Source organism: Martes martes (assembly GCF_963455335.1).
Source record: "Martes martes genome assembly, chromosome: 16".
NCBI classification, from domain to species: domain Eukaryota; kingdom Metazoa; phylum Chordata; class Mammalia; order Carnivora; family Mustelidae; genus Martes; species Martes martes.
The window spans coordinates 46,862,294-46,880,850 of NC_137904.1; the positions used below are offsets into that span (position 1 = coordinate 46,862,294).

At 53.2% G+C, this 18,557-nt stretch overlaps 1 protein-coding gene across 1 annotated transcript; it reads left to right on the forward strand.

Moving 5' to 3' along the window:
• The first annotated feature begins 11,841 nt into the window (after positions 1-11,841).
• GRN (granulin precursor) lies at positions 11,842-18,541 on the forward strand. The gene is made up of 13 exons (XM_080827312.1): positions 11,842-11,921; positions 14,470-14,614; positions 14,732-14,857; positions 14,966-15,050; positions 15,527-15,639; positions 15,735-15,870; positions 15,980-16,074; positions 16,301-16,424; positions 16,735-16,832; positions 16,923-17,168; positions 17,431-17,664; positions 17,769-17,999; positions 18,094-18,541. The coding sequence occupies exons 2-13, from the start codon at positions 14,477-14,479 to the stop codon at positions 18,229-18,231; spliced, it is 1,764 nt and encodes a 587-aa protein (XP_080683438.1). The 5' UTR covers positions 11,842-11,921; positions 14,470-14,476; the 3' UTR covers positions 18,232-18,541.
• Positions 18,542-18,557: the final 16 nt, after the last annotated feature.

The following is an 18,557-nucleotide window of genomic DNA, read 5'->3' on the forward strand; positions in this document are numbered from 1 at the left end:
AGCCACATACATTAGAAACACGTTCATAATTATCTGACCCGGAGGCTAGCTCTCTATCCCACCCACAGCTTTTTTAAAAAAGTTGTTTTAAAATATATTTTATTGGGGCGCCTAGGTGGCTCAGTGGGTTAAAGCCTCTGCCTTCGGCTCAGGTCATGATCCCAGGGTCCTGGGATTGAGCCCCGCATCGGGCTCTCTGCTCAGGAGGGAGCCTGCTTCCTCGTCTCTCTCTGCCTGCCTCTCTGCCTACTTGTGATCTCTGTCTGTCAAATAAATAAATAAAAATCTTTTTTAAAAAATAAAATAAAATATATTTTATTTCTCAGAAATAAAACTACCATGCAATCCTACAGAAGATTTGACTTTGTCTCCATTCAAACTTCATCAAAGATAATTCACTGTTTCGGAAAATCTTTTCTCAGTGGCCTCCTGGCCCATGTGAGCTGAACTGCTAACAGGACACTCCAGCACTGAGCCGAGATGGGGACATTCACGGTTCTCCAGTGCCAGTGAGTCGTGGGCACTTGCAAGCTCCTATTCTCTCGTGGGGTCAAGCCTGAGCTTTCACATACAGAAATGCACATTATTTTATTATAAATTCCTTTCTTTTTACTTTTCCTCTATAGCCCACTCTGAATTGTCTATAAATGTCTAAAAACACTGTGCATAGGAAAATTACATTATCTTTGAATTTCTTTTCTGAAGATTTGTTAGAATACAACACATATGTGACCAAAAGCAGACTTTGGATCAGATTCGACTGAGAACCTCAAAAAGGACCATGAGTTCACTAGGCACGGCCCAGTGCCTTGTAGTAACATGGCCTTCTGGGAGGGGCTTCTGCTTCTCAGACCCACCAGTGCTATCTGGAGAATGTTGGCCACAGGACCAGCGAGGCCCCGTCAGAGCTGAGCGCCAGTCACTGGGGGCCAAAAGGAGGAGGAGCTGGTCCAGCGGGGCCTGGACCAAAGGGCTGGCTGGCGTGCATCTCCCTTTTTTTTTTTTTTTACTGAGTCTTTCTCTCTCTCTCTCTTTTTTTCTTTTTAGCAATTTTTGAGTGTTTTGTGCCAAATAGTGTTGTAGGCACTAGGAGACAGCAGAGAACGAGTCACATAAGGTCCCTGCTGCAAGAGACACAAACAAATGAGTACATAAGACAGTGGCGGACAGGGAGAACATCCCTGCGAGCAAGACAACAGGTCACATGACAGAGGGGGCCTGAACTTGGCCCAGAGACCAACCGGGAGAACTAGGGGGTCAGGAGAACCCATTGGGAGGAGCTGAGGGAGGCTGGAGCGGGTTGGGATGAAAGGAAGTGCCCAGATGGGGGCCAGGGATGTCCTAGTAACTTCCAGGGGAAGAATATTGTGATGGGCACAAACACAGGCTCCGGGTCCAACTGGATTCAATTTCTGGCTTCACCCCTTCCCAGCTACGTGGTCTTAGATATTTGCTGAACCTCTCTGGGTCTGTCTTCCTTCACTGTAAGGCAGGGATCATAACTGTAGCTACCTGGGGTGGTTACGTTAAAGATTAAAGGGGAATCTCGTACAAAACCTGGCACAATGGAAACTTTTGAGAAAACATTAACAGGACCCAGTTCTTAATTTTTTTAAAAGATTTTATCTATTTATTTGAGGGGCGCCTGGGTGGCTCAGTGGGTTCAGCCTCTGCCTTTGGCTCAGGTCATGATCTCAGGGTCCTGGGATTGAGTCCTGCATCGGGCTCTCTGCTCAGCGGGGAGCCTGCTTCCCCCTCTCTCTCTCTGCCTGCCTCTCTGCCTACTTGTGATCTCTCTCTGTGTCAAATAAATAAATTAAAAATCTTAAAAAAAACCAAGATTTTATCTATTTATTTGAGAGACAGAGAGAGCGAGCGAGAGCAAGCAAGTGCACAGCCAGAGGGAGGGGTGAAGGGAGACGGAGAAGCCGACTCTCCTCTAACCCAGGACCTGAGATCAAGAACTAAACTGAAGGCAGACGCTTAACCAACTCAGCCACCCGGGCGCCCCAGGACCCACCTCTTTAAAACACTGAAATCAAGTACACCACCGACCATCCTGGCATTAAAGATTAAGTCAAAGTCCCCGGAAGCGTGCATGCGTACAGATTTCTCTGCTAACTTGTTGGAGGACTTTGTCTCATTTCCGAGCCTCTGTTTCTTCTTCTTCTTCTTCTTCTTTTTTAAGATTTTATTTATTTATTTGACAGGCAGAGATCACAAGTAGGCAAAGAGGCAGGCAGAGAGAGCGAGGAGGAAGCAGGCTCCCTGCTGAGCAGAGAGCCCGATGCGGGGCTCGATCCCAGGGTCCTGGGATCATGACCCGAGCCAAAGGCAGAGGCTTTACCCCACTGAGCCACCCTGTTTCTTCTTCTTTATGGGAAAAGTTTTCAATTAGCAATAATCGCGCCTCGGATAAACCTCATTGGCTACGATACTGCCACTGCACAAAGCTTCTTCTTCTTTATGATAGAATAACATTCCTGCGGGGCGCCTGGGTGGCTCAGTGGGTTAAAGCCTCTGCCTTCGGCTCAGGTCGTGATCCCAGGGTCCTGGGATCGAGCCCCGCATCTGGCTCTCAGCTCCGCAGGGAGCCTGCTTCCTCCCCTCTCTCTCTGCCTGCTTCTCTGCCTACTTGTGATCTCTCTCTCTCTGTCAAATAAATAAATAAATAAAATCTTTAAAAAAAAAAAAAAAAGAATAACATTCCTGGTCCTGCTTCCCTCTTGGGACTCCTGAGTGGTGAAGACAAATGAGAGGTGTAAAAGGGACTTATGACCTGGAAAGGGTGATGGGGGGAGCAGTTCCGTCCACTCCTCCCACCTTCCCTGCCACTGCCTCCTCTGCTTCCCCTCAGCTCTTGGAGGAGGTGACTGTGACTTCACCTCTCTGAGCTGTCTGGGGAGAGCCATTTTCTCACCTAGGCCCTGGCCTGGCACTTCAGGGATAGATCATCAGATGAACAAGAGGAACCCCTTTGATGTCCTAAAAAGGCTTCCTCCCAGTTCTAATGTGCTAGTTTACAAGGCCTCTTGGCATCCATCATTCCGTTTGAACCTTGCATACCTGTGGAGAGGGCACACGGAGGTTACTGTGTACCCATTTTACAGATGAGGAAACTGAATCTTGGAGGAGTCAAGTGACCTGTCCCAGCACCTTGAAGTGGGTATTTCTTGGCCCCTGTGGGGTCTGCCTGGAGAAGGGACAGGGGTGCTCAGTAGTCTGGAAGGGCTGGGAGGGCAGACTGAGCTGAGCTGGTGTCAGCTTCTAGTGGAGCCTGGTGCTTTGGGCAAAAGCTCTGGGATCTGAATGACTTGGACTCAGCCCTAACTCCCCGGCTTTGGAGCCGAGCAGTCCTGGACAAGGCCTCATAACTACCACTACCCTGCAGTGTGGTTACAAGAACTCAGTGAGCTGGCACAGGGTAGGCATTCAAAATACTGTCCTAATTTTTCTTGTCTCCATTCTGCTCCCAGGTCTCTAAGCTCATTATCCTCCCAGCTCTAATGGTCGATGAGTCAACAACCCAAGCTGTCCTCCCCTTTCCACCACCCAACCTGTCCACTTGCTGCCCTTGACAAGAGCTGGGCTCCAACTCCTGAACTCCATCAGCCATGCACCAGCCACTCGGCAGGGCTGTCCCTGGGGGTGTCTTAAGTTCAGAAGAAGGCACAGGGTGGGAAGGGTACTCCAGGTACCTGCAGGGAGGCAGGACAATGGCCAGACCACTGGCAGGGCCCAGCTCTTCTCACACCTCCCAGCTCAGGGACCACTGCCTTCCAGGGCTAGAGCAGGGTGTCCTTACCTGTGGGCCCGGGACCTGTCCCCTAGAGGAGCTTGGGAGGGGTTTGGAGCACCTGAGCCCCTGTCTTGGTTTGGCTGGATTCCTTTTTTCCTCCCTCCAGCAAGGCCAGATTTTGTATCACGGATTTTATAAATTAGAACAGGAAAATGAATTCCTTGGTCCTGAATAAATGCAGTTTGGTTGTAAAAATTCTTTTTTTTTCCTTTTTTAAAAAACATTTTATTTATATATTTATTTGAGAGAAAGAGAGAGCATGAGGGGGTTGTGTATGTGGAGGGAACCCAAGGGAGAGGGAGAGCAGACTCCCTGCTGAGCTGGAGGGAGCAATGAGGGGCTCGATCCCAGGACGCCAAGATCACCATCATCTGAGCTGAAGACAGCCACTTAACCAACTGAGCCCCCCGGATGCCCCAAAGTTCTTTCAAACATAGGTGTGATGGAGAAGGAAGCGAGGGTTTATTAAGGAACGACTGTATGTGTGTGTGTGTGTGTGTGTGTGTGTGTGTGTGTGTGTGACTTTCCACAGATCCATCAGCACATTGGGTCCTCCCGAACTCCCCAGGGGGTGATTACAGTCGCTCTATCACATTTAGGGTCCAAGAAATAAGCCCAAGTCACCCAGCAGGTCAGAGGCAGAGCTGGAATTAAAGTCAGCAGGCAATGAGAAGGTCCCTTGGCTGCTCAGATCCCAGCCCATTGTCCAGGTTTCCAGGAAAGACCTGGCTCCTATACCCTGCCACCTGCCACCTGCCGGTCCCAAAGGCTGCTCTGGCTTCCTGGAGACTTGCTGGCATGAGTCCTTGCCCTCACCCGGAAGTTCATCTCCAGATCACCCCACCGGTCTCAGAATGGGAGAAGCTGTTACTTTAACCCAGGAACGTGCCCCCTTCTTCTGCAGGAAGCAGAGCGCCCGGATGGGAGGAGTCAATCAGCACAAGGATCAGGACCCCGGGCATGTGGCCCCAGGGGGACAGAGCTCTGGCAGGCGGACCCGCAGGATGGGATGGGGGGCAGCCCCAGCGAGGATCCAGAGGTTTTTGGGAGGAGATCGTGAGATGGGCTTGAGGGGCAGGGGGACAGTCTCCCAAACTAGAGTTGGGGGCTGCATTGGGAGGGCCCGAGGACAAGAATCACCACAATGAGGCAGCTCCCTGGGTCGGGCTCTGTGCCCAGGGCGCTAAAGGCATTCATTCCCTCCATGGAGGGAACTGCCTCAATCTCAAAGTCCATAATGTACAGACAGACCAGGCTGCTGCGGCATCGGGTCACGCAGCCCAGCTCCTAAGAGGAAGAGGAACTAGAGAATAGTTTCCTCCCTGAGAACCAGGTTCCTCATTCCATAGAGGGAGGCTTGAGCAAGGTGAGGGGTTCTCGGACCTCAGCACTTTGGGGCTGCAAAAGCTCCCCAGGTGATTCCAACGGATAGCTGGGGATGAAAGCAAGCATGGGCTAGCAATCCCCAAAGACCCCTCCAGCCAGGGCCTGGGCAGAGCCAAGGAATCCTCTTCCTCCACCTGCCTTCCCCTCGTCAGTCTCCTCCCCTCCTCCTCCCTCCATCGTGCAGGCGCCGCACAGCTGGTTTTTAGGGTACTACCCAGCCTCCTTCTCCCCAGCACTAGGGGGGTCGCCGCTGCTCACTGTAGACTCAGAATTTCCCAGCAGACAGGGAGCAGGGCAGCGCTCACTCACTGCTCAGGTGAACACACCCAGCCCAGAGGCAAAGGGAGAATTCCCAAACCCACACTGATGTAGAAATGCAAGTTTCACAGAAAAAACTTACAGGATTTGAAAGTGGATCTCTGGGGTAGGAAAACAGAGAGGACAAGAGAGCTGCTTTGTGTTATAATTTGAATAGCATTTACTTGTTACTTTTGGTTAAAAATAATGATTGATTTGGAGCTCCCGACTGGCTAAGTCGGCAGAGCATGCGACTCTGGACCTCAGGGTTGTGAGTTTGAGCCCCACATTGGGCATAGAGATTACTTGGGGGGGAAAAAAAAGCAGTAATTGATTAAAACACAACAACAACAAGGAAAGTGGTGTGCCCACCAGCACTGGGCAAGTTCGCAGCCTATGGTGGGACAGGAACCGAGATCTCCTGATTTCATCCAGTACTTCTGTTGCCAAATATCCTCCCACAGCCTCTGGCCAGGTCACTGGCCCAGTCCCAAATACCTTCCCCCACACCACGCAGACAGCTTGGAGGACCTAGCAGAGCCCTGCAGGCTCACCAGTCAGGTGCCCGATGATGAGGGCAGGCGCTAACAATTGCTCACCCAAGGTGACTCAGGCCGGAAGGGGAAGGAGTAGGTGTGAGCCAGGAGAGGCTGTTTCTGTGCCCTCACTCCAACCTCAGTCTTTAGGGCTGCCAGATTTAGCAAATAAAAATGCAAGGTGCTCAGTTAAATGTGAATTTCAGATACATAATGAATGCTTTTTAAATGTAAGTATGTCTCACATATTGCACGAGACACACTTACACTAAAAAAATTCATTTCCAGTCTGAAATTCACATTTAACTGGACATCCCATGTTTTGTCTGGCAACTCAGGATCTTGGGAGGAAAGGCCCCAGGCCTGGGGTCCCTGTGACTCTTCCAGAACAGTAACTCTGAATGAAGAAAACCCTGAGGGACAATTGGAAGAATCAAGGAGAGACTAGGAAAGGTGGGAGGAAGGAGAGAAGGAAGCTGCCCAAGCTTCGCCCAGACCACCACTTCGGAAAGTAGCCTTGGGGCTAACCTGGAGGAACCCCTTGGCCAGGGAGACACATCCAGGGTCTTCTCCATGCCAGGTTTCTCAGTGAAACCTCCTGTTATTACTTCTGGTGCCACTGAGGTCAGGCAGCTGGGGGTGTAGGAGGAATAGAAACAGACCACATTGGGGCACCCGGTGGCTCAGTCAGTTAAGTGTCTGCCCTCTGCTCAGGTCATGATCTCGGGGTTCTGGGATGGAGCCTTGAGTCCAGCTCCCTGCTCAGTGGGGTGGGGGGGGCTGCTTCTCCTTCTCCCTCTGCCCCTTCTCCTCACCTTGTTCTCTGTCTCTCTCTCTTTCAAATAAATAAATAAAATATTTATTAAAAAAAGAAGCAGACCCTATTTATAGCAGAACATATTTATAACTTCTTTTTTAAGAGATTTTATTTATTTGACAAACAGGGATCAGAAGTAGGCAGAGAGGCAGGCGGGGGGGGGGGAGCAGGCTCCCCGCTGAGCAGAGAGCCCGATGCGGGGCTCGATCCCAGGACCCTGAGATCACGACCTGAGCCGAAGGCAGAGGCTTTAACCCACTGAGCCACCTAGACACCCCTATTTATAATTTCTTAAGCAAGAGGAGGGGGAAAGGCAGAAACCATAAAGGAAAAAATTGATTACTAGATTTCAGATGGCACAACAACGACACAACTTCTGACCACAAAAGAAACTGTAAATGATGCTGAAAGACAAAATGACCCATGGGGAGAAAATATTTGCAATATAGATAATATCCAGAATATACAAAGAGTTCCCACAGTTCAACACGAAAAAGACAAACACTAAAGAAAAATAACCAAGAATAATGTAATGGTTAATTTTATATGTCAACTTGGTGGATGTTTTTGGGTGAGATTAACATTTGAATGGAGAATTTTAGCCAAAGCAAATTGCCCTCCATAAGGTGGGTAGGCCTCATCCAGTCCACCAAAGACCTGAATAGAACACAAAAAACCTGGCCTTTCCAAACAAGGAGACATTCTCCAGTGACTGTCTTTGGACTTCCTCTGCACCTTTGTCTCTACTGAGTCTCCAGCCTGCTGGCCCACACTTCAGCTGTTGGACTTGTCAGCTTCCATAATCACATGAGTCAATTACTTTCAATAGATGTCTTTCTACATACACAGCAATTGGTTCTGTCTCTCTGGAGAACCCCAATACAAACAAGAACAGGCAAGTCACAGAAGAAACACATACGCAGAATAAGCATCTGAAAAAAAAGCTCAGCTTCCTTAGAATCAAGGAAATACGCATAAAACAACCACAGACTTTCTTTTGTCATTAGATTGGCAAAATCTCTTTTGTTATTTATTTATTTACTTACTTACTTAAAGTTTATTTAATTAAATAATCTCTACACCCAACGTGGGGCTCAAACTCACCACCCTGAAATCAAGAGCTGCACGCATTCTTCTGACTGAGCCAGCCAGGTGGCCCTGGTAAGACGTCTTTTGAACGGGCGTATTCAGGATGCCCGAGTGGCTCAGTGGATTAGGCATCTAACTGCTGATTTTGGCTCATGATCTCAGGTTTATGAGATCGAACCCCACATCAGGCTCCACCCTCAGTGAGGAGTCTGCTTGAGATTCTCTCTCCCTTTCCCTCTGCCCCTCCCCCTGCTTGAGCACTCTTGCTGTCTCTTTTAAATAAATAAATATCTTTAAAAAATAAATTGGCTTATTCAATGTTGATGAGTGTATGGGAAATAAGTTCCTCCAAATACTGTGGCTGGGAGTGTAAATTGGAAAATTTTTAAAGCAGTTTGGCATTGGCATTTCAAAATACTTTTTTTAAAAATTTATTTATTTATTTAAAATTTTATTTGGCACACACAGAGAGAGAGAAAGGTCACAAGCAGGCAGAGAGGCAGGCAGAGAGAAAGGGGGAAGCAGGCTCCCTGCCAAGCAAAGAGCCCGATGCAGGGCTTGATCCCAGGACCCTGAGATCATGACCTGAACCGAAGGCAGAGGCTTAACCCACTGAGCCTCCCAGGTGCCCCTTGGCATTAGCATTTCAAATGTGCATACTCTTCCCAACAATATTACTTGTAGGGGTTTAACCCCCACATGTGCACTCAGAGACATGTTCACACATATTTATTTCATAATTATTTGTAACTGCAAAGAAAATGGAAACACACAAAAATCCATTAAATGAGACTGGTTAAGTAAACTATGTAACATCTATAGCGTAGAATACTTGGCAAATGTCAAACTGATAAATAAATGTAAAGACATCCTATGTTCATGGATGGGAAGATTTAAACTGTTATGCTGGCAACACACCCCAAATTGACCTATAGATTCAGTGCATTCCCTACCAAAATTTCAGCTGTCACCTTTGGAGAAACTGATCCTAAAATTCATATAGAAATTTGAGGGACCCAAAATAGCCAAAACAATTTTGAAAAAAGAAATTGAAGGACCCCCCTTCTTCCAGTTGCAAAACTTTCAACAAAACTATAGTAACCAAGACAATGTCATACTGGCATAAGGACAGACATATGGATCAATGGGATAGAATTGAGAGTCCAGAAATAAACCCTCACATTTACAGTCAATTGATTTCATCAAAATTTAAAAACACAAGGCCTGCCCAAAGGGAGCTGGGAGGGCTCAGGGAATGGGGCAAATGGGGATGGGGATGAACCCTTTGATGTCATATTTCTTTGTGACTCTGAAGTTTGCTTCTTTTTAGTCCTATTTTAAAAAATGATACAAACTCCTTAAAAGCAAAAGGCAGAGGGAGAGAGTTTCCCAAATTGGAGAGTTTGAGGACACTGGAGTGTTTCTTCAGGAATGTGAGAAATGTTCTGCAGTCCTCGGGAAACTGTACCCTCTCCACTAAAATGGAATTTTACTGCATCCATTTGACAAGGAAATACATTTTGCTTAATAAATACATTTAATATTTATTTGCCATAGTAATCAGAGTAACTGCATATGATTCAGATTTTTCTAAAGCTTGGGCTCACACGTAGACTATTACCTTGTCCCTTGAGAGTGAAGACTACAAGGCCCATGGATTCATCCAGGACTCTTTGCCCCTACGCTATGTCCCCAGGATGTTGCACTTCTAGGTCCTTCAGTCTGCCTTTTGCATTTTTTTCCTGTTAAATACTTTTAATCCTTGCTAAACTCAAAGTGACTTCTTCTAGAAACTTCAATGCACACAACCCCTGATCTTTCTTTAACCTATTGTTGCTTGGAAATCAGATGACATTAATTAAAAATAGCTGAAATACGTGAGGCCCCTGACTGGCTCAGTTAGTAGAGCACACAACTCTTGATCTCAGGGTCGTGAGTTCAAGCCCCATGTTGGGTGTAGAGTTCTGTGTATGTATGTGTGTATATATACACACATTTGAAATAAGAGAAAAGAAGCTGTGTGAAGGGAACATTGAGCTCTTTCACAGAGACAGTTTATGACTCTTTAGACAGGGTTTCTCAACCTCAGGACAACTCATATGTTGTCGTGGGGGCTCCCTTTGCGTTGTGAGATGTAGCAGCCTCCCTGGCCTGTGCCCGCTGGAGGCCGGTAGCACCTCGCCCTAGTTGTGACAACCCAGGCTATCCCTGCTCACTGCCGAATGTCCCTGGTGGGCAAATCACTCCTTTAAGGATACTTTCTGTGATACTTGTTTTAGTCACTCCAGTTTTATCTCCTGCATTTATTTTATTTATTTATTATTTGGTTCTGTGTAGTTGTGATGAATGGACTCATTTACTGATTACCCTAACATTTCATGATAAGTGTGTGTGCACATGCTCTGGTAACGGAGGCATAGGCTGGACCCCCTTGTGTCAGGATACGCAGGAGGGAAACTGCACAAATGTCCCCCAGCAGGAGCCTCACGCATTCTCCATACCCTCTCTAGCCCGAGGCTGAGCGCCGCTGCCAAACACAGAGTGCCGTCACCTCTGAATTAGGCTGTTTGTCCCCTCCCCCAGGTTCCCCCTCAGCTCCAGCTCTTTATTGAGCCCGCAATACTCTCCAGCCACTCAGTATAACCAAACACTGCCTGTCCTCCCAGGCCTGGCACCAGGCTTTCTCTGGGGCTCTCCTCCCTCCTGGTGCATCTATCATTTTGGCCAGAGCCAGGCACTTTGGCACCGAGCAGCCTGGCTCTTGTTCCTGGCCAATCTGGTCTGTGCCCCACGTTTCTCTCCTCACCGGTCATGTCTATTCCTGGAAGGCAGGGCTGACTCAAAGGAGGAAGCCACTTCCACTATACACCTACCCCCCAGCACAGCCTTGTGTCAGGCACCCAACAGCTCCTTAAGCCCACTATGTTGAACATGGCATTTAATCCCTGCCCAAGGCTGCTCTTCCCATCTGGTTTCCGAATACTCTTCCCAACACCCCCTTTCCGGGCACTTCTCCAACCCTTCTCCACCTGTCAGTTAATATCTTCCCAGATTCAGCTCAAAAAGGACCTTAAGGGGCGCCTGGGTGGCTCAGTCGGTTGAGCATCTCCCTTTGGCTCAGGTCATGATCTCGAGGTCCTGGGATCAAGCCCCGAGTGGGGTTCCCTGCTCAGCGGGGAGTCTGCTTCTCCCTCTGTCTCTCCCCTCCTGCCCCTCATGCTCCTTCTCAAATAAATAAAATCTTGAAGAAAAAAGGTGCCCTTAAGGTGGCATTATTTTCCGCCCTGCCCAGAGCGAACCTATCACTTCTGACCTACACACACACACACACACACACACACACACACACGTCCGTAACACCTGGCACACGACCTTGCACCTTAAATTAGATTTAATGTGAGCCTGTCTCATCTCTCCACCCACTCACACCCCGCTATGAGCACCCTGAGGAACGCGCCCGAGAGCTATCCTTGCCCTCACAACCCTCCCTCAACCCCTACGGGGCCTGGCTGCCCAGCCTGTATTCTGAGTTTGTTGAACAGAGTAGAAACAGGATGCATGAATGTCCCTAATCCAGAAGCAGACAACTCGTGAACGCCCTGGAACGCGCCCTGTGAGGGGCAGCTGCCTTGTCCGCCACGGTCCTTGGACAGGCGATGCCCCATCTCGGGCAAACTCTATCCGGCGCCCGCAGCCGGGCTGAGCCGGGCCAGGACGTCACATGATTCTCCAATCACATGATCCCGTAAAAAAAAAAAAAAAAGAGGGGGGAGGGTGGGAAGAGAGACGAAGGGAGGGAGGAAAGAGAATTGAGTAAGAAAAAAAGCACAGCTTTCCAGGCTGGCCCCGCCTCTACGTCGACCAGTAGCCAGTAGGAGCGCGACAGCCCGGACACCTGGCCAATGGAAACTGAGGTAGGCGGGCCATCGCGCTGCCAGGCCCTAGTCCGTGAGCTTCCCCGGCCGCGGCTACCTAGCGAGCGCGGAGCCGGTCGCAGGTAAGGAGGGCGGCCGCGCAGACCTCTCGCTTCCTCCAGGGGTCCGGCGGGGCGGACGAGAGGGCTTGAGGTTCTTCCGGAGTTTCAGCCGGGAGGCAAGAGAAGGCTGGCTTAGGGAAGCTCCTTTGGGGGTTTCCGATGGCACTGGAGGCAGTTTTACGGGGTGGGGTGGGGGGAGTAAGCAGTGATTGCAGTGACCCCCAATAGAAGGCGGCTGTCTCCCTCTCCAGGGTCCCCGAAAGCTGCAACCCCTTCCCCCAAAGCAGGGACCACTCCATTCTCTAGCCGGCTTCGCGCCGGCCCAGGTGCTGCTGCGGGTGGTGGTGGTGGGTGGTCCCCGGGATGCCTGGGAGCGAGAGAGGCGTCCGCCCGGGTCCCGGAGCTCAGACGGCTGCGAGTGCGCTGGAGACCCTGCCCTCCTCCAAGGCAGCAGGGGCTTGGAAGTAGTGACCGAACGCCTGGGTTGTGTCTGGCTCTCCCTTACTTCCTCTCGTGGGGGGTGGGACCAGCCAACTTCCGCCTCTCCTGCCACTTTTCCTGCTCACTCGCAGTTGAGTTCGTTCACCTTTTGGGAATCTCTCTCCTGACACTCGAAGTTGGGGGCTGCCACCTAGTGGGAGATGGCAGAGCTGGGGGCCTGAGGCTTCTGTTCCTCTCTCTATTGTGGCATTGTGGGTTGAGAGTGAGAGAGGCCGCCGCTCAGAACCCTACTGAGAGGAATTGGGTCCCTTCTTCCTTGGTCCCAAGTGGGTGTGCGTCTGTACTTCGCTATTCACTAGAAGCACACGCTATACTCCCTAACCTTAGGAAACCAATGATATGACACCAATAATAGGAAAGTATGCATAAATGTTACTAGGGTGCCCTGTGGACCCAGATTTGTGCAGATAGGCACCCCTTCTGGGCCAACCCAGGACGGTGGGACAGCCTCTGGAGGGTTGAGGTTTGACTCCCAAGAAGCAGGTGGGACCAGCCTTGCCTGGGAGCTGTGGGTGTAGAGGGGAGGGTGAAAGGGGCCAAGGTCCAGGACCAGCCAGTCGGGGGCCTCCTGGTAATGGTCTTTGAGCTGAGAATGGGGCACTGAAGAGAGCCAGGTGAGGGAGAGAAGGATGCTAGTGACTGGGTGGGTGTAAGTCCTCACCACACCTAGTGTCAGTGTCCACACAGAGACTCATGGGGGAACTGAGCCCCAGAGACAGCAGTTTCTGAGGCTCTCACCATCAGTGGTGGTGATTTGAGGACTAGCACCCAAGTGCAGTATCCCGGCAGCCCCTGAGCTTCTCGTTTCTGTCCTCCCTTGTCCACCTGCTCAGAAAATGCTTCTGTCTCCCACCTCTGCTTGGACCCCAGGCCTCTGCTCTCCCCAGGGTCTGGGGTCCGCTCCCGGGCACTGTCCATGGTGCCACTTTGTCACATGAACCCAGGTCCAGTATGCTTTGGAGCTCTCAAAGCCTGTCATCTCCATGACTGGGTATATGACATGTGATGTTATTTCTCTGAGCCTCAGTTTCCTCCTTTGAAAAGTAAATGTATTACAACTACTTTGGATGATTGTTGCAAGGAAGGAAGAAAATTGTATTGTAGTTGGGCCAGGAGAAGCTCCACAAACATTACTAGGCAGGGTAACATCTACCTGGGCCCTTCCCATTGAACTAGTGAGTCTGTGTGAGTTGGAGAAGAGTCATTTAGGAAGTGAGAGACTACTCCCCACAGAGCTTCATAATCGGTTCCTTCTGCTGCTGCGGCGGGGTGGGCTTATATGGTTCTCTCCCCGCACTGCTGAGTTTCAGCTTCCGGATAGGGGGAGAAGCAGAGCTTGGGCAGGGGTTGGGGTGGTATGTCTGGGGAATCTGAAAGGGTCTGGTGGTATTGGGGGGCCCTGAGAACACAGGTGTCTCAAAGGCTGTCCCAGCCTGTGTACCCCTTCCCTGGGTGGTTTGGGGACGGTTGGGGGGCAGGTGTGGCTGGCCTCTGGGGATGGCAGCCCAGATTCCACTGGCTACCACACTTCCCTTTTCACAACTTTCTCAACCCCATGATTTCCCATGTCATCATGTGACACCCCTTCCCCCCAACAGGCCTTGGCAGGTGTGAACACAGCATCAGCTGGGGAGGGAAGTGCAACCCTGTGTTTTCTTCAAGGGGGACTCCCCCTTTGCTCCCCACCCCAGTCCTGCCACGGCTCCTGAGGCTTCACCCACTCCCTGGAGGTGACCCATATCCCTACAGACCAGAACCACAAAACCCGCAAATTCTCCTTTCGCACACCTGCATCTTTACACACTCACCCATAGAGACTGAGGCATTTGGCCACATTTTGGGGACGCGGACTGACACCGTCCTTGTGTCCGTGCTCATCACTGCCCACGCGTGGGTGCACAAGTGAACACACACACAGGAAACTGAATCTTGGACCCCACATCTCTCTTCCTGCCTGGATCAGGAGGTTCGGGTGATATCTGGCCTGCACGTGGGGGAGTGACTGGCCCCCGGATCCAGGCTCGCATGGGCTTCAGCTCATCGCCAAATGCCTCTTGGTATTTTGCAGGCAGACCATGTGGACCGTGGTGAGCTGGGTGGCCTTAGTGGCAGGGCTGGTGGCTGGAACACAGTGCCCGGATGGTCAGTTCTGCCCTGGGGCCTGCTGCCTGGACCCAGGAGGAGCGAGCTACAGTTGCTGCCATCCTGTTCCGGTGAGCGCCCTGCAGCCCAGGCAAGAGCTGGCTGGGATCTCCTGAAGGGGCATCTTGGCACGGCCAGAGGAGGGGGCCGGGCTTGGGTCCTTCATTTTGTCCTCTCTCACTTTCCAGGGCCAGTGGCCCACAGTGCTGAGCAGGCAACTGGGGAGCCCCTGCCAGGTAGATGCCCACTGCTCTCCTGGCTACTCCTGCCTCCTCACCGTTTCTGGGACCTCCAGCTGCTGCCCGTTCCCAGAGGTGAGGGTGCCATGGGCTCAACGGAGGGGCTCAGGTCTGTGTTTGGACTCTCCCCCGTCTCACCCCAGGTAAAAGCTGAGCCAGCATGGGTGTCTCTGTGTCCCACAGGCCGTGTCATGCGCTGATGGCCACCACTGCTGCCCTCGGGGCTACCACTGCAGCGCCGACGGGCGGTCCTGCTTCCAGAGATCAGGTGTGGTAAGGGTGGAGGTGGAGGGCAGGCAGATGGGCCGCTGGTGGAGGCTGGTCAGCTCAGGAATCCAGCCAGCTGGGTGACCTGGTTCCTGCCCTTGTGCCCTCATTCCTGTGGCATCTGTACTAAGCAACCCCTTTGCTCGGGACAGAGGAAGAGCGCGAGGCTAGGAAGGAGCAGGAGAGAGAATGCCAGACTCCAGGCCCCAGGCCAAGCTTTTGGAGGGTGGAGAGAGGCCAATCTGGGCTGGTTCAAGGGCAGCCTAGTCGGTGGAGACCCCTGCCTTGTGCCGTACTGCTGAGGCAAGGACTGGCTGGTGGGGAGAGTGGGTTAGGGGTGCCTGGGAGAACGCCAAGCCCTAGTGCTGGACCACCAGCCCCCCGTCAGCTGGGCCTGCAGGCCGTGGTGTCAGCAGGTAATGGGGGCGATGGCCTTCAGTAACTGGTTGATGGAATCCTGGGTGGTCCTATCCACAGATACCAACCCCTTGGGTGCCATCCAGTGCCCTGACAGCCGGTTTGAATGCCCCAACTCCTCCACTTGCTGCACTATGCGAGATGGCTCCTGGGGGTGCTGCCCCATGCCCCAGGTACCGGTCTGGGAAGATAGGGGGTGGGGGGAGCAGTCAGGGCAGAGCAGCGGGCTGGAGGGGGCAAAGACAGAGTCAGAAGCTTCTCTCGGCAGGCTTCTTGCTGCGAAGACAAGGTGCACTGCTGTCCCCATGGAACATCCTGCGACCTGGCTCATGCCCGCTGCCTCACGGCCACAGGCTCCCACCCTCTAGCAAAGAAGATCCCCGCACAGAGGAGTAATGGGGCAGGTAAGGAGGTGGGAGAGCGTCTAGGGTGCAGGTTGGAAAGGAGGTAAGGCCTCTTGAAGCTCCCAGCCTGGGGAAGAGTTCCTCACCGCCCACCTCTCTCCGCTTGCAGTGATCTTATGCCCCGATGGGCAGTCCCAGTGTCCTGATGGTTCTACCTGCTGCCAGCTGCCTAATGGGAAGTATGGCTGCTGCCCGATGCCTAATGTGAGTGAGGGGCTGCGTGCCTACAGCCACCTGGCAGGGACACCTACCTCCAAAGGACTCCCCGGGGTGGGGCAGGCTGGCAGGCCAGTTAGACCCTGGCTGCTGAGGACTCATGCCGCCCCCTAGTGGGGGATTGGGGTAGTGTCCACTGTCACCGGGCTGCTCTCTGAGCTCAGAGGAGACTGAAGTTCAGGAGACCCTCCCCCACCGCCCTCCCTCCCTGCAGGCCATCTGTTGCTCGGACCACCTGCACTGTTGCCCCCAGGACACTGTGTGCGACCTAGTCCAGAGTAAGTGCCTCTCCAAGGAGAACACTACGGACCTTCTCACCAAGCTGCCCGCAAATGCAGGTACCAGACGCAGGCTGCTGACCCCATCGCAGCGGCTCCGTGCAGGAACTCTCCACCGAATTGTTCCAGGAACACAGGCGGGGGTGGGGGGTGGGGGACTGAGGGCCGCATGGAGGGGACAGGGCATGTACAACCCCTTTTCCTCCACACTCGTCATTACCTTCTTGTCACTGCTTGTTGGGGGGTGGGTAGTGCTCAGTATATACTGTCCGTCCTTAGCATTGGTTCTGGCTGTGGGGCCGGCCAAGGGTGGGGTTTCTCAAGGCTCCCCGGAGCCACTGCTGACCTGTCCCCTGTGCCTTTCTCACAGTGCAGGAGGTGAAATGTGACATGGAGGTGAGCTGCCCAGACGGCTACACCTGCTGCCGCCTGCAGTCGGGGGCCTGGGGCTGCTGCCCTTTTGCCCAGGTACGCAGGAGTGCTGGGTGGGCTGGGCTGAGCAGGAAGCGGCAGCCAGCAAGGCCCCTGTGCCCACTGTCCCCTGTCCACCCACCCTAGGCTGTGTGCTGTGAAGACCACGTACACTGCTGCCCGGCTGGGTTTAAATGTGACACAGCGAAGGGCACCTGTGAACAGAAGGCCCGCCGGATGCCGTGGGTGGTGCGGACCCCAGCCCGCCTTCGCCTGCCAATCCCCCAGGCCGTGGAGAACGATGTCCCCTGTGATAACATCACCAGCTGTCCCTCCTCCAGTACCTGCTGTCGACTGGCCTCTGGGGAGTGGGGCTGCTGTCCTGCCCCAGAGGTGTGTGGGAGGGGGGATAGTATGGAGCCGGGTGGGGGGTGGGGGGGAAACGACGGTGTCTTGGCCTGGGCAGGTGGTCAGACTCCTGTTGCTTTGCTCTTCAGTCCTCTGCCTGGCCTGCAGCTGGCCCACCGGCTCGGTCAGGTTCATTTCCAGCTGGAGGAGCTGTGAGCAGGAGAGGGCGTCGGGGTAGGCAAGGGCTCAGCTTCTGTCCCACAGAGCAGCTTCCCAGGCCATCGTGTGCTGCCCCCCGCCCCCCCAGGCTGTCTGCTGCTCAGACCACAAGCATTGCTGCCCGCATGGCTACACGTGCTTGGCCGAGGGCCAGTGTCAGAAGGGAAGCAAGACGGTGACTGGATTGGAGAAGATGCCTGCCCGCCCGGCCTCCCTGTCTCACCGCAGAGACATGGGCTGTGACCAGCACACCAGCTGCCCCGTGGGGCAGACCTGCTGCCCCAGCCTGAGTGGGGGCTGGGCCTGCTGCCAGTTGCCTCACGTGAGTGCCCACCTGCCTGCCCTGGACAGGGGAACCGAGTCCTCCGTGGGGGCTGGGAGGTGGGTGGCGGAGGAGAGACGTGAAGGCCACCCTGTCCCTCGCAGGCTGTGTGCTGTGAGGACCGCCAGCACTGCTGCCCGGCGGGGTACACATGCAACGTGAAGGCCCGATCCTGCGAGAAGGAGGCGGACTCGGCTCACCTGGCTGCCCGCCTGGCCCGTGGCCCTCGCGTGGCTGTGGGAAACGTGGAGTGTGGGGCAGGGCACTTTTGCCATGATAACCAGACCTGCTGCCGAGACAGCCGAGGGGGCTGGGCCTGCTGTCCCTATCGCCAGGTGAGTGCCACCCCCTGGCCGGGGACTGGCTATCCGTGGGAGCCAGGTCCCACGGATTCCGACTCTGACTCCTTGCCCTCCCCCTGGCTGTCAGGGTGTCTGCTGTGCAGATCAGCGTCACTGCTGCCCGGCGGGTTTCCGTTGTGGGGCCAAGGGCAGCAAGTGTCTTCGGAGGGAGAGCCTGCGCTGGGACATGCCACTGAGGGACCCAGCCCCGAGACAGCTGCTGTGAGGCGACACTAAGGACTGAAGACAGTCTGCAGCCCTCCGGACCCTGCTCAGAGGGTCCCCACTGCTCAGGCCTCCCCAGCACCTCTCCCCCACCAAATTCTCCTGGAGTCCCCCATTCTGATGCCCCACCCCCATCATGGGAGGCGGGGCCTCAATCTAAGGCCTTCCCTGTCTCAAGGGGGGCTATGGCGAAAGCCGTGTAACAAGCTGCCATCCCCTCCCCCAATTTCCGTGGACCCTGTGGCCAGGTGCTCTTCCCTATCCACAGGCGTGCGTGTGTGTATGTGCTGCAGTAAAGTTTGTACACTTTCTTAACAGTGTCTGATT

Excerpts from the sequence above, each read along its gene's own strand:
- GRN (XM_080827312.1), top strand. The coding sequence starts at position 14,477 with ATGTGGACCGTGGTGAGCTGGGTGGCCTTAGTGGCAGGGCTGGTGGCT. Across the intron at positions 17,169-17,430 it reads GCTGCTGTCCTGCCCCAGAG|GCTGTCTGCTGCTCAGACCA; the intron begins GTGTGTGGGAGG and ends CCGCCCCCCCAG. Across the intron at positions 17,665-17,768 it reads CCTGCTGCCAGTTGCCTCAC|GCTGTGTGCTGTGAGGACCG; the intron begins GTGAGTGCCCAC and ends TGTCCCTCGCAG.